General features: G+C 37.4%; 1 protein-coding gene across 1 annotated transcript in view; it reads left to right on the top strand.

Annotated features, from left to right (window-relative positions):
* The window catches only part of LOC134755392 (uncharacterized), a 45,736-nt gene extending 36,279 nt beyond the window's left edge, over positions 1 to 9,457 (top strand). The window contains exons 2-6 of the mRNA XM_063691947.1: positions 3,551 to 3,660; positions 3,863 to 3,969; positions 5,416 to 5,555; positions 6,156 to 6,868; positions 9,284 to 9,457. Coding sequence (XP_063548017.1) covers positions 3,551 to 3,660; positions 3,863 to 3,969; positions 5,416 to 5,555; positions 6,156 to 6,868; positions 9,284 to 9,445 — 1,232 coding nt within the window. The 3' untranslated portion in view covers positions 9,446 to 9,457. The remainder of the gene's footprint in view (positions 1 to 3,550; positions 3,661 to 3,862; positions 3,970 to 5,415; positions 5,556 to 6,155; positions 6,869 to 9,283) is intronic.
* Positions 9,458 to 15,272: the final 5,815 nt, after the last annotated feature.

The following is a 15,272-nucleotide window of genomic DNA, read 5'->3' on the forward strand; positions in this document are numbered from 1 at the left end:
CTCGAATTTTGATTAAGAAAAAAATGGTTAAAAGTTTCGGCTATCGTTGAGGGATTCGATATACTAATTCCATCATTCATTACTTTTTTTATCATTGACTGCAGAGGGTTTACGGAAGAAGTATGTTGCTTAATCAGTGCCCATGAAGCTTTAGATTTATTGGCACTGTTGTAGATGAATTTATCATTTGTGATCATTTTTGCACGACGTATCACTTTTTTGTACAGTTTACAGTACATCTTATAATTAGTCAAAGTCTGGATATTTTTGTACCTCTGAGTTAACAAGTGCATTTTACGCTTGGTTTTACTTGCCTTCACGATACCTCTCGTTTTCCAGTTAGGATTACTCTTGTACGTCTTACGAACAGTTTCGAGAGGTATTGTTAAGTCAAATACTAACTTAAACATATCAATAAATGTCTGATAAGCACTGTTGGGGTCCTGTTTCTCGAATACATCAGAGAATTTTGTCTGTGAAATGTACTTAATAAAAATTTCCATGTGCTTATCAATGTGTCTACTTTTAACAAACCAGTATTTCTCTTTGAAGCCAAGTGAGGTAGGAAAAGTAATTATCTGACCTGTGTGATCAGATATACCCAAGTTTAAGACTTTAGCTGTGCATTGCCGAAAGTTTGAGATCAAATTGTCAATGCACGTTTGAGACGTATTCGTGATTCTAGTCGGTTCTATAATTTTGGCTTTAAAGTTATACTTATTTAAACAAGACATGAAAGAATGCTTTGCTGAATCGTTACTTAGTAAATTAATGTTAAAATCACCTGCCAAAATTACTTTGCGCTTAAAATTACGAGAACGCAGTGTTAATTTGTCAAGTAAAACTTCCAACCTTTCAAAGAAAAAGAATATATCGCTATCGGGGCTTCTGTATATACACACCACTATACAGTTTAGGTCAGGTATTAAAATGCCGCAAGCTTCGAAGTGCAACTCTTTGGACAGAGCAGAAATCCATTCAAGATTTACAAAGCTTATGGATTTTTTTACATAGATGCAGACCCCTCAGCAAGATACGCCTCAAGGTGTAAAACATACAACAAAACCTAGGTTACGACTTGACGAGTATAATTAATGAGCAGTTTTGTGAATGAGTCGATTTTTTGCGTGTTCAAAGGTATTCATTACAATGTAGAGACAAATGGTGTGAGAATGGTTCTTAATGCCAAAGTCATTAATTAAACAGATTTGTTGTTTTGTTTCGTTTGCGTGACTTAAACCGAGCTGCAACCAGAATTGACTGAGTTTTATTGACAACCTACTACCTACTTTACAATTGTAGTTTAAGTAGAAGTCAGTCCTACACTCGGAAAGTATCACCATAAAAGATTTACCCTCCCATAGAAAAAGGACCAGTCAAAATGTATGAAACAGCCAAATTTTAGGGTTCCGTACCCAAAGGGTAAAAACGGGACCCCTATTACTAAGACTCCACTGTCCGTCTGTCCGTCTGTCCGTCTGTCTGTCTGTCACCAGGCTGTAGCTTATGAACCGTGATAGCTAAACAGTTGAAATTTTCACAGATGGAACATTTCTGTTGCCGCTATTAGAACAAATACTAAAAAGTACAGAACCCTCGGTGCGCGAGTCCGACTCGCACTTGGCCGATTTTTTTCTCTCGATTTCGTGGTTAGTCCCATAGTAAAAGTTGCTCAGTATAATCCCAAAACCTCCCTGGCAACGAGAATGCACTTATTTTTTAGCCACCTTGTATAAAACTGTTGACAGTCTGATAAAGCGATAAACCGCGATAAAATAAGTTAAATAAAAACCACGCATGAATAGCCGAGTTAATAAAAAGCAAACTCATCAAGGTTGCTATACCACGATTTTGATTCTAATTACCACTCGTTAAGGTTGAATTTAAATCGGTTTATTGTGGATCGTCGCGTGTGCCGGTAAGCTGTTTCCCGTCATATAGTTCCGTCGTTTTTCGCCGGTCTTCTGAATTTCCCGAGGAAATTCAACTTTTCCGACAGATAATATGCTGATTTTATGCACGCACCTAATTTTATTTTTTTTACTACTTATAGACAAAGGAATTTACTGAGGTGTCTAGGTATAGGTACTTCAATTATTTTTTCCAAAATGTTATTTATTTTTCGAAATTATTTTCCTGAATCTTAATGTTACTTACATTAACCTAAACTAGAACCTAACAACATAAAAACTATTCACAAAATGCGCCCCGCGCCCCTCCAGATGCAAAGGAGCCCATCACGCTCGCCGCGTTGCCACGTTGAACAGCGATGGACAACCTTTGAAAAAGGACGAGCGAGGGTCATGACCACTCACTCACTTACATTAAGATTCAGGAAAATAATTTCGCGACACTTACAAACTTAAATCAGTATTTATACGCATCTCATGATACTTCCCAGGTAGCAAAATGACGTCAAATGACGTCAGCGACGTCATAATGACGTAATAATGCCGTCATTATGACGTCGCTGACGTCATTTTACGTCATTTTGCTACCTGGGTTACGTTACAAATTCTAATGAGGACATGCGATCACATACTTGATCATTTTATTACCTGTTTCGTTAAATAGAATGCTAAAACTACCGTTTTGGTTTAATTGACGTTTAAATTACATTTTACGAATTGATTAACGTAATTTATGTACGTATTTCCTCTACTATTTAGGTAAAGTGTAGGTATAAAAAACCGGCCAAGTGCGAGTCGGACTCGCACACCGAGGGTTCCGTAGTTTTTAGTATTTGTTGTTATAGCGGCAACAGAAATACATCATCTGTGAAAATTTCAACTGTCTAGCTATCACGGTTCATGAGATACAGTCTGGTGACAGACAGACAGACAGACAGACGGACAGCGGAGTCTTAGTAATAGGGTCCCGTTTTTACTCTTTGGGTACGGAACCCAAAAACCTACAATGCAATGCATGCGTTTACAAAAATTACAAGCAAATTTACAGTTAAAATATTTATCAGTACGGTTTTTACTCACTATTATTTTTAGTGCACGACGTACAACCGCCGCGGACACTCGTGCCTGAGGATGGATTCCCAAAGAATCCGAAACATGTCGCCAAAAGCGACTAAAAATAATAGTGAGTAAAAACCGTACTGATAAATATTTTGAAATATGTCTCACGATAGTTTAAGTGCGAAATTTACAGTTCGTAAAACATAAACGACAACGCAACTAAAATAAGCAATCGTCCTTTATAAGTTTGAAGATACAGGAGCTGTTTTAATATAGGTACATTTATATGTTGTAGCAGCCTAAGTGGCAAAATAGTTTCTCACACCACACCGTACTAAATATATGTCGTGACGAACTAAGGTATTTGACCACTTTTGCTGCTACAATATATTTTAAGCCAACTTTACTGTACTTACTCCATTTGTAGCTGATATCAATCTATGGTTTTAGCGTTGTATACGATTAAGAGGTAGATAAGGACCGATTTGAGATTCTCTGTAGGACCAGAGATTTAGTTTGATATTTTTAATGTGATGTGTGTTATATAATGCAAGCCTCAAGAATTCTCGTTTTATTTTCAGAGTGCGGCGTCCCAATCCGTCGACACACACGGCAACCGCGGGAGCGTACAGCGGGACAACTGCGGATCATTAAGGGAAGAGAGTCCAAGCGCGGGGCATGGCCGTGGCAGGTGTGTCTTAGACTACTACAGTCGTCACGTGGACGGGAGAGTGAGAGTGGAGTGAGAAGGCTTTAAAGGAAAGATAATGTCACCTTAGGGATGTGGAATGGACGCAAGCGCAATGTTTGAATGGCCTTGCTTTCCGCGCGCCGCTTGCATCCAGTCCAATTCAAAGATTTCATAATTTGTAGAAGAATATTGTGTCTTCCAGGTATCCCTGCAACTGCTGCACCCGAATTTTGGGCTCATCGGGCACTGGTGCGGCGGCGTCCTCGTGCATCCATTATGGCTACTCACTACAGCGCACTGTATACACAAGTAAGGGCATCCAGGTCTTGCAGTCCTCGTGCATCCTCAGTAGCTGCTTACATCGCACTGTATACAGAAGTAAGGGCATCCAGGTTTCCAGGTCTTGCAGTCCTCCTGCATCCTCAGTGGCTGCTTACAGCGCACTGTATACAGAAGTAAGGGCATCCAGGTTTCCAGGTCTTGCAGTCCACCTGCATCCTCAGTGGCTGCTTAGAGCGCACTGTATACAGAAGTAAGGGCATCCAGGTTTCCAGGTCTTGCAGTCCACCTGTATCCTCAGTGGCTGCTTTCAGCGCACTGTATACAGAAGTAAGGGCATCCAGGTTTCCAGGTCTTGCAGTCCTCCTGCATCCTCAGTAGCTGCTTACAGCGCACTGTATACAGAAGTAAGGGCATCCAAGTTTCCAGGTCTTGAAGTCCTCCTGCATCCTCAGTGGCTGCTTACAGCGCACTGTATACAGAAGTAAGGGCGTCCAGGTTTCCAGGTCTTGAAGTCCTCCTGCATCCTCAGTGGCTGCTTACAGCGCACTGTATACAGAAGTAAGGTCATCTAGATTTCCCGGTGTTGAAGTCCTCCTGCATCCTCAGTAGCTGCTTACAGCGCACTATATACAGAAGTAAGGGCATCCAGGTTTCCAGATCTTGAAGTCCTCCTGCATCCTCAGTGACTGCTTACAGCGCACTGTATACAGAAGTAAGGTCATCTAGGTTTCCCGGTGTTGAAGTCCTCCTACATCCTCAGTAGCTGCTTACAGCGCACTGTATACAGAAGTAAGGGCATCCAGGTTTCCAGGTCTTGAAGTCCTCCTGCATCCTCAGTGGCTGCTTACAGCGCACTGTATACAGAAGTAAGCTAGGGCATCCAGGTTTCCAGGTCTTGCTTTTATAATATGATCGGTTGGCCATGAAGTGATCATTTCTAAAATGACATTTCCAGAAATGATCAAATTCTATTATCTGGTCACGACACATACACAAATAAGGGCATGCAGGTAGTTCGGTGGTAGGGGCTGAGCTTCGGACTGATTGGTGTTGGTGGTTGCATTCGCTTTAAGTGGTCATCACCGCTCACTGTAATATGTACAAGAAAATTGAAATTTTTCTGGACAATAAAGACATTCAGTTGTCTCCATAGTTTAACGACAAAATCATATTTTTTTTCCAATCGGCTAATAATAGGTAGGTACTCGTCGCCCGGAGCCGGAGTGTCGGGACTAAATGGTGGTTCCGAAGGAAACAAATTAGTCATGTTTAATTTTCAAATATCTTAAATCAGTTATAATGATTCACTGTTATTTTTCTGATTTATGTCAAATGTTGAATGAGTTAGTTAATAAGTTCTCGATGTGCCATATCCAAAAAGGAGCTTTAGAATCATTATTGTATATTTGATTTAGAGTTTTTGAACAAGTTCAGCCATATCAAACCTCTCAGCTTCGCACCCTCTCATTTCAGTGAGCTGTTCAACCTGCCAGTACCGGCGCTATGGACGGCAGTTCTCGGGGAATGGGACCGCGCCGAGCAAAAGGGAGCCTACGTGCCTATCGAAAGAATAGTACTCCATCATCGCTTTCATAACTACCAGCATGACATAGGTACACTGGTGACACTTATAATCCAAACCAACTTCAATCATATTTTTTATATGCATTTAAAATTGCGGGCCTGGTCCACGTAAAGTTTAAGGGCGGCTGGATTCGAAAAGTTTAGATTGATTGTGGTGCTAGATAGTTTGCAATGCTTTGATAGCAGTTCTTAGTGAATGAGACCGCCAGGAAAAAGCTTACAAATCGTTTTTATTTTTCGACATAAGGGCATATGCACGAGTATATTCGAGAATTTCTGTTTTGCCCAATGGTTGACTGGTAGAGAATGCCTTGAGGCATTAAGTCCGCCATTTGTACGTATTTTAATTGTGCAATAAAGTTTAAAATAAATAAATAAATATATTCTGACTTCTTAGTGAGATTCAATATATTCTTTATTCAAATAGGCCTAGCATCAAGCACTTTTAAATTGTCAAGTTTTAAATATTACCTTAATCTAAATATCAGAGCAATTTATTGATGCAGTTATTAATTCTTAAAAACATTGAATTATTATAGATATGTCAAACTTAATAATAAGATCATATTGATGTCCTATTTTGACATAGTCAATAAAGTATTCACATAAAGTCATTTTTCAAATTTCAGCTTTAATGAAACTTACAAAGCCTGCCGACGTGGGTGCCCGAAGCCGCATCAGAACAATCTGCCTGCCCCCCTTCGAGCCCCCCGCCTTCAACACCGAGAGGACCACCTTCTACATGCGACCGGACTATAACCCACCCAGCACCTCAGAACCTCCCAAAAAATCCAAGCGACCACCCAAACCCAACCCCGACACAGCCACAAAATACTTAGAAAAGCTAAACAATTTAACCAAGACAATCTTCTCCGGATTCGTCAGCAAAAAGAACAAAAACATGAGATACAACGTAAGAGTAGCCAACGATAGCAACAGACATACAAACAGAAAGACTGATGAAGACATCCAAAAAGCTGATAATGAAAGGAAAAGTGATATAGTATACCCCAGTGCCACTTTAGATAGTGTTGTTAAGTTGATTAAAACTAAAATGGCTAAAGATAGGAGAAAAACAGAAAGAAATGATAAGAAGTTGATGTTTGATGATGAAATAGATCCGTTTATAGATGATAATAACGGGATAGACTTTAAGGATGAGTGTTACGCGACGGGTTGGGGGAGGGAACAGACGAACGGGACGTTGACAGATGTACTGTTGGAAGCGGAGGTGCCTGTGCTGCCGCTGAGGATATGCAGGGAGAGGTACTCGTTGACGTTGCCGCTGAACGAGGGCCATTTGTGTGCGGGCAGTACGGATGGGAGCACGGGGGCTTGTGTGGTAGGTTGCAAACTAAGCATTAATATCAAACTACAAGATAGTATATGATAGAATCCGTCGAATCCCTTTTGCATCGTCAATATCTACAGTATATATTACTTAAGTAAATAAGAATTAAAATAGGTAAATGATAAAAAAGTCAAGAAAATAAAAAATACAATCCAATAATTAAAACGAAACTAAGTGTGGTCGGTTAATTGAACTTTAAACTTTTGAAGCTAGAATAACGATTTCGAGACCTTAAGATAATTTTCACTGGCGGAGCCAAAGTCTGTCAAATAATAACTTGCATTTAATGATCCTAAAAATCTATGCCTATTTCCGATTTGCGTCATCGAAAAACAAAACTAGGAAATAAACATTGTTCCGGTCAAGCGAAAGTGTCTAATTAACTTTCCAATGTTAAAATCAAGGACGTCTATTAATGAATAAGAAGACAATTAAAATATACAAGACGATAGTTCTTAATATCTTATATATCACATTGTCAGCATAATAAACAGTACCTTAACTTCACTTCGTCTGTTAGTATCTAAGTATACCTACTTAGAGCATTGTAAAAATACATATACTAAAACTATGAGTGCCTCTCTGATATCGGATTTCGGATGGAGCCTATGAGAAAAACAGTTGACTGAGCTTCGACCCACCTAACAAAGACTGCCAAATTCGGGACCCACCTTTTGGCCGTTTTATACAGGTGCATGCGGAGCACAGGCTGTTAAATCGATCGGTTGGCAGTCGGCGTGTCGTGTGTGGCATGTTTCAGGGTCCACTCAAATTTCGCCCGCGACTTATAGTTTGGGAAATGTTGCCCAATCGCATTAAGTCTGCCTTTTTTGCATTATGATTTTTTATCAATAAAGATTTCTTATATTGAATAAATACCGTCGAATAAAAATAAATACCTAAATACAGAAAAACATATAGTATACATACACTGAAATACATACTTTATATATTTTACTTCTATCCGATATCCAATAGTACTTTATTGTACAAAATTCAAAACAAAACAGGAAAAATAACATTCGTCATTAGTACAAAGGCGAACTTATCCCCTCTTTAGAATGAGGCCCTCACCAACAAAACCTCATTACAATACAGCCTAGTAACTAGCAGTAGGTAGGAAAGTGAGGTTAAACAGCAGTGCCTATATGCAATGACATTCAAAACTTTTTTTATATAGCATTAGGTAGCCGATATCAAAGATGAAAAAAACTTTGGAGCACTACTAAAAAGAAACTTAACTTAGACGACTTCAGTTACTGTTTATAATATGTATACTATGTGTTATTATCTCCCATCAAAGCATAACATCAAGCCTTAAATCAAGATAAGCCTTCGACATATTTGTTTTAAGACAACTTGATGAGTATATCCCGTGACCGTGACTAATACTTTCAATACTTTCATGACATAGATTAGAACATTCGATAACTACATGCTTATTAGATAACTATTACCGTTTGTTTATAGTTTCATTGTCTTATTTAGAGACATAATTATTGTCATTGTACACATATTATGTAGTCATATTCTTTTTATTTATATTAAATATCATATCATCAGTACCGTAATAGATTAGTATAAGCTAGGGATTTTATTTATTTATTAAAATACAGAGTATTCTTAATATATTCATAGCCCCGCAAAACTCAATAAAGTTTGACTGTAGGACCTATCAGTCTCTAGTTACATATGTACTTAACTTAGTTAACTTAATTATAGTAGTGCAATTACTACAAAATATTGTACAGATCTGTTTGGCAATTGTTTCTTCTCAAATGCCAACTGATGTCCCGGAGATCTCTCCCCAATTAAAATACACTGCCAACTGCCACGGAGGCCTTCGAGATGTGTGCGAATTTTTCCATCCCTTCCCTCGACGTATAGCAACACCTACCTGTAAGAACCCCCTTAAGGCGTTGAGGGTAGGGATGGAAAAATTAAGGCCTCCGCGGCTTAGTTTGCAGAAGCGATTGGACCGGTGTTCCAATGGTCGCAGATTCGAGTCCTGCCGGTGTAAATTTTTCAATTTTCCCTTAAATTTAAAAATTTGGAATAACGCTCGCAGACGTTTCTGCTTCATAAAAAAATGTTTAGTATGGGTTAGCAAATTGTTACTGGCGAATTATTAATATACCTAACTTGAGACTCGGGTGCCTGTTAAGATCAATTCTTACAGCTAGGTGTTGCTATACGCCACCCTTAAGGCGTTGAGGGAAGGGATGGAAAAATTCGCACACATCTGGTAGGCCTCCGTGGCAGTTGGCAGAAGCGATTGGATTGGTGTTCCAATTGTCGCAGATTCGCGTCCTACCGGAGGTGTGAATTTTATAATTTTTCCATTAATGTAAAAAATCGACTCATCAATTAACTTATTACATAAAAATTTATATATTTTCTTTTCAGGGCGATAGCGGCGGTCCACTTCAATGCCGGACAGGTAGCCGCTGGGAGTTGCGCGGTCTCACATCCTTCGGTTCAGGCTGCGCGCGCACAGGAGTACCCGACGTGTACACCAACGTTGAACATTATGTGCCTTGGATATACGCTCATGTGTACGCTACGTAGCAGCTCCCATTCAATGTAAAGGAGTAACTTCATACCCGGAGTAATCGAAGTGTCGCTAGCAGGATTCAAAATTGATATTTTCACTAATTAGTGATCCCCTTCAAAGCCGTAAGGGCTTGCGTTGCTATGCGAGTGCATGTCCTTCGGCTCCTGCTAACGTGTATACCAACGTTGAACACTACCTTGCATATAGGTACGCTAGGAGTTACCAATGCATCGCTAGGAGGATTGGAGGCCCCCAATGAAGAACGGAGAGACTCTGATTGTGGGTTCATGTCCTTTGTCTCAGACTGCGCGCGCAGAGGCGTACCCGACGTGTACACCAATGTTGAGCCCCCAATCAAGAACGGAGAGACTCTGATTGTGGGTTCATGTCCTTTGTCCCAGACTGCGCGCGCAGAGGCGTACCCGACGTGTACACCAATGTTGAATATTACGTACCTTGGATATACGACCATGTGTACGCTACGTAGCGTCTTATCTGAGGGCCTAGCCCAACGTTGTGTCGTGTGTCGTGTTATTAATAAAATTGTAATTTTATTAATAAATGATTGTATTGTTGATGGAAAACGCTATAATAATGTATGAAAAAAATGGACATTTAGTTTGTCCGTTGTGTAAATTTGTTCCTACTCACGACAAAGAAGTTTGAACAAGGAAACTTAAGGAAGGAAGAAACTTATAATTTATGTAACATTCATAAGTTACTAAAAGTTTTATGATACTTTAGGAGCCCAGTGATTAGATTACCTGTGATTGGGTGAAATATATTTAATTATATTTATTTTGCGCCTAAGCAATAAAGTTTACGTATTTAGTTATTTATTTTTAAAACAATAAATTTTATAACAATTTGATTACCATGCAACTTTTAAATATAATTTCTAGTCTATTATTTATAGTTTTAGTGAATAGAGTACCTAATATTAGTTTTATTTATTCAAGTTTGTACAATCTGGGACAGTCCCGGTGAACTTGGATTCGAATTCGAAAATTTTCCTCGATCCTTACGAGCGAGCTAAACTCCGCCTCCCATAGAAATAACCAATTACGATGCATTTAGGATTCTTTATGTTAATAATGAAAAGGGTTAAAACAGGTAATGAGACAAACAATAGGTAGTAAGGACAGTTTATTAGTTATTGTTGTTTAGCCTAAGCTTCGCCTCCCCATAAAGAGTCCATTATGAAAGACCAATTAGAATGCATTTTGGGTTCCATTTGCAAATGCCGACCGTCACAAAAACAATGAACGGCAATAAACTTTACCTGAGCTAAGCTTTATTTTTTCTCAACACCCACATTTTTAAGTGTCCATTGGTCATCACTTTTATGATATCGCCTGAGCGTCTGCAAGACATTTAAACGATTTTTTCCCTTACCGCCTTCACCGGGAATGTCCCCGATTGTACCTACTACTCATACTCAGCGTACCTGTAGTTTTACAGTACTGTTTTTTATATTTGTTGGCTTTTTAATTTAAGGTACATTCGGATCATGACTGCAACAGCGTTACTATAGGGAATATTACGCAAAACTCTGCGTAGAGGGCGTCACTAGTACAATCACAGGGCCTACCGCGAAACAAGAAAATCTAAAGTTCGGTTTCTGCTTCCCTATCACTTGCTTATTCGATCACGGTAGGGCCACCTGTAAACAAACCGCCTTGATGCATCAATGTCATAGTGAAAACTTGTCAAAAAACTGTTTAAGGCCTAGTATGTATAAGTTACTCTATGGTTTAGGATGTGCAATTAGGTATGCACTAGTGCTGCACTCTGGCGGCAGAACATTGCAGTAATATTCCGTATTGACATTTACATCTCCCGCGTGGTTGCACCAGAATTAACGCCGCGACCCGAAACAGTTAAAGCGTTTTCACATCGATATCGCATGTCGGATACTCCTATAAAAAAGCAAAAAAAAGTGCCTTTTTAGGGTTCCGTACCCAAAGGGTAAAAACAGGACCCTATTACTAAGACTCCGCTGTCCGTCTGTCTGTCTCTCATAAACCGTGATAGCTAGTTGAAATTTTCACAGATAATGTATTTTTGTTGCCGCTACAACAACAAATACTAAAAGAGTACGGAACCCTCGTTGGGCGAGTCCGAATCGCACTTGTCCGGTTTTTTATAAATTTAATTATATTTTGTTATTAAAAAAATAAGCATTAATGCAAAAATAAAAGAAATTGATGCCATACGATATGTTTTAGCAGCTGTTTTTCTCAAGGTCATCCGACATCCGATATTGGATCTCGGACAATTCAAAAACAAATAAAATAACTAACGTTAGTAGTATTAATTATTAGTTTTATTAAAAGTTTTGTTTTTTAAATAGGTACCGTATACCTATATAGGATAAGACTACCCGTTTATTTTCTACTCTCATATTTGATATTGATAAGATTTTACTTAACTCAATTTCTAATAAATAAGGATATTATCTCCTTATCGGATCTTAGTTTATAATTCTGTAAATTTGAAACCACTCAAAAATCTGTGATTAATGTGTATATAGATAAATATTGTACTTATTTTTTTCTTTATATATAATAAAAATTACATATGGAAATGTATATTTGTTAATTGTTGTTTTGATATTCTTATTATTTCACATTTACACCGAAGTACTGATAGTTACTTAGGTGAAAATATGACTGTATATTCACACTACTACTGAGAAATGGAATAAAATTAAGAATGACAAAACGTAATAGTTTTATTTATTCCTTTATACTAACTAAAATTGAGCCGCGAATTCCAAATACTAAGTTGTACAAGCAAAGACATGTAACTCCGTATAATACAAATAAACTCTTGGAATAAAGGAAAAACCTTCCCCCGGAAATCAAGAAAAAGTAATTCTCGAATAGATGGCGCCACACCTTTGGCCTATACTATTATGTGAAAACCGCACCACTCAAGGAAACACAAATAAACACTAAATTAAAAACCAAACATTGATGTACAAAATATTTATTCAACAACACACCGTCTCGCTTAAGTAATATTTACAACCTAATACTAATGTCTCAACGTGTTAGTCGGGTATAAACTGACAAGATTTTTGATTTTTAATTGCAATTTTATGCCCTGGATGCCAGCCCTTTAAGCCAAATCTCATAGAAAAGGGGCAAGCTATGAAGGCGCCATCTAGCAAACCTTCAAAGGTTGCCAACTCCATTTTACACATAAAAAAGCCATAAGTTGAATATTTAGGTACAACAAAATTTACACAAATACAAGGACGAAGGACTGCGTAGCATTCCAATAATGTTTTGAAATTAGTCTAATATGACCGGTACTGACATTTTATTTGACTAAAAATAATGCTGGAAAGTAAGCTGCTTATAGCGACACTATTTCAGGGCCAAATAGAATCTTGTCAAGCTTTAGTACCTATTTAGCAATAATATCACAATGACCGTGCGGCCGTGGCCCGTGGCTTCAGATCGGTCAGGGGTTATAAGCAAAACAATTGTCAACTGAGTGCAAATAGATCGGAATGAGGGCTACCGTTTTTGTGCTCACCAGTTGGCGCCACTGTAGATGCAGGTCGAGAAAAACAGATCTCAAAATTCTTCTACGCTTATTTTTATAAATTCAATACTTTCTAATATACACAAATGTATTTTAACGTCTAAATGTGCCATTTTTTCAACCTGTTTAATTTTACATATATTTTAGTTGGCACTTTTTTTAAACCACTAACATTTATTGAGCTATATCTATTCTTTACCATGATTAGTAGGTGGACAAAGATTTACCGCAGTTATGAATAAGGAGTGAAAATTCCCGAAAAAAAAGCTTGAAACCCCCAAAACTTCTATGCATTTGACATTTTGAAAGATCTACACTAGCGCCCCTAGCGGCGAAATTAAACGCGGTAGGCCTCATTGTCTACTAAGAGCAAATACATCGGAATTCTAAATAATTATACACAGGAATATTAGATAATAATTAATAAGCGAGTCGCTTAACTGTCAGATTTTGCGATTTTGCTATAATAGTGTAGATATGTCTGAAGTTAAGCGACACAAGTTAATTGTACCAAATAATTCTGATTATATACATTTTATAGAACCTTAAGACAATGAAATCATAACAAAAATAAGGAGAAATAATTTTAAAAGTGGAAAAATCCATCCATCCATCAAAATCCAGAGGCCGTGAGTTCAAGTCTCACCCAAGGCAGTAATTTTACCACTTTTAAAATTATTCTAAGCTTAATAGCATCGATCGCAGACGTTTCTGCTTGTTAAAAATTAATATAAAAAATAAGGAGTTCTAAATTACTATTATTTGAGCACATACATTTTTTTTTTAAATTAGGTACATACATACATTTTGTGAGGAATGTCAATTATGTTATAAAGAAAAGAATACCAGAGTAAAAATTTAAATGGCATATTAAATATACATTTTAGAAGATTCTACTAAAAACTGTTCTAGATCAACATGTGCTTATTTAAATATTTTATTTTATTTTATTCGGCATTTCTTTCAGATTTTTCATTGTCATTTACACAATCTTACAAATAAAAGGAAAGGGTCTTAAAACAACATTACATAAAAACTGATAAATATTATTTACACGCAAAATAGACGATGAGAATATTATACAAAATTACATTATAATACCAGTATAAGGTATAAGCCAGGTTCAGCTGTTTTATAATGTACACAACTTTTTGTATTTGATCTATAGTTTGTCAAAGGACTGTCTCATTTCAAACATGGACAGAGAGAATCAGAGAGAATCATACTATCTTTATCTTACACTAGTACTAGCACCCGAAAGAAAAGGATGAGTTTAGTTTTTTATTGTTCTTATTTACGGACAATTTGATTTGACCAACTACTTATATAATATAATTTATAATGCCCTAACAAAGAATCAGTTTAAGTTAAAAAAAAACATTTAACTATTTACAGGCGTTTTTTTATTTTATTTTTTACATCCACTATTTTTTTACATCGTGAACATTTTTATTTAAGGCTTGGGAGTTAAAGTTCTGCATTATTCATTTTCTCTGCGTTTTGTTCCACTTTCGGAGTCCGGAATCTTTTAAACGTATTAATTATTGCTTTTTTAATACATTTTAAGTATTATTAAACATAAATAAATAACCTAAATATGTAGACAGAGACCAATTGAGCAAATCTTTCAGGTATCGATATCTCATTTAATTAACCACCTACTAAGTTGGTAATTTAAGGTAAAAACTTTAATTAACCTGAATTAAAAGAATTGATATTGCAATCTCTTTATAGAGATATTACTTTTCTTGGGGTCTCATTTACAACTTGAGATCCAATTTTACTTTAAATAATAGAAGGTACTCGTATCATGGTTATCATAAGGTACCTATCTATGTGGCATTTAGTTATTACTAGCTTTTGCCCGCGACTTCGTCTGCGTGGAATTAGTAATTTGGGTACCTTAATTCTTAAACAAATCTGCTTTTTAATCCATCCTTTTTCACCCCCAAATTGGTCCACACTATACATTTCCACCCCATTTTTTACACCCTTAAGGGATGATTTCGGGGATAAAAGTTATTCTATATCATTTCCCACAGCTCAAACTATCCCCATACCAAGTTTCATCTAAATCGGTTCAGCGGTTATTGATTCCCCATAAAAAATTCCACCCCCCTTTTCATCCCCTTGAGGGGTGAGTTTTGGGATAAAAAGTATCCTATGTCCCTCCCCGGGAGTCCCGGGACTCAAACTATCTGTATACCAAATTTCAACTAAATCGGTTTAGCGGTTTAAGTGTGAAGAGGTAACACACAGACAGACAGACAGACAGACTTTCGCATT

Source organism: Cydia strobilella, chromosome 2, assembly GCF_947568885.1.
Source record: "Cydia strobilella chromosome 2, ilCydStro3.1, whole genome shotgun sequence".
NCBI classification, from domain to species: domain Eukaryota; kingdom Metazoa; phylum Arthropoda; class Insecta; order Lepidoptera; family Tortricidae; genus Cydia; species Cydia strobilella.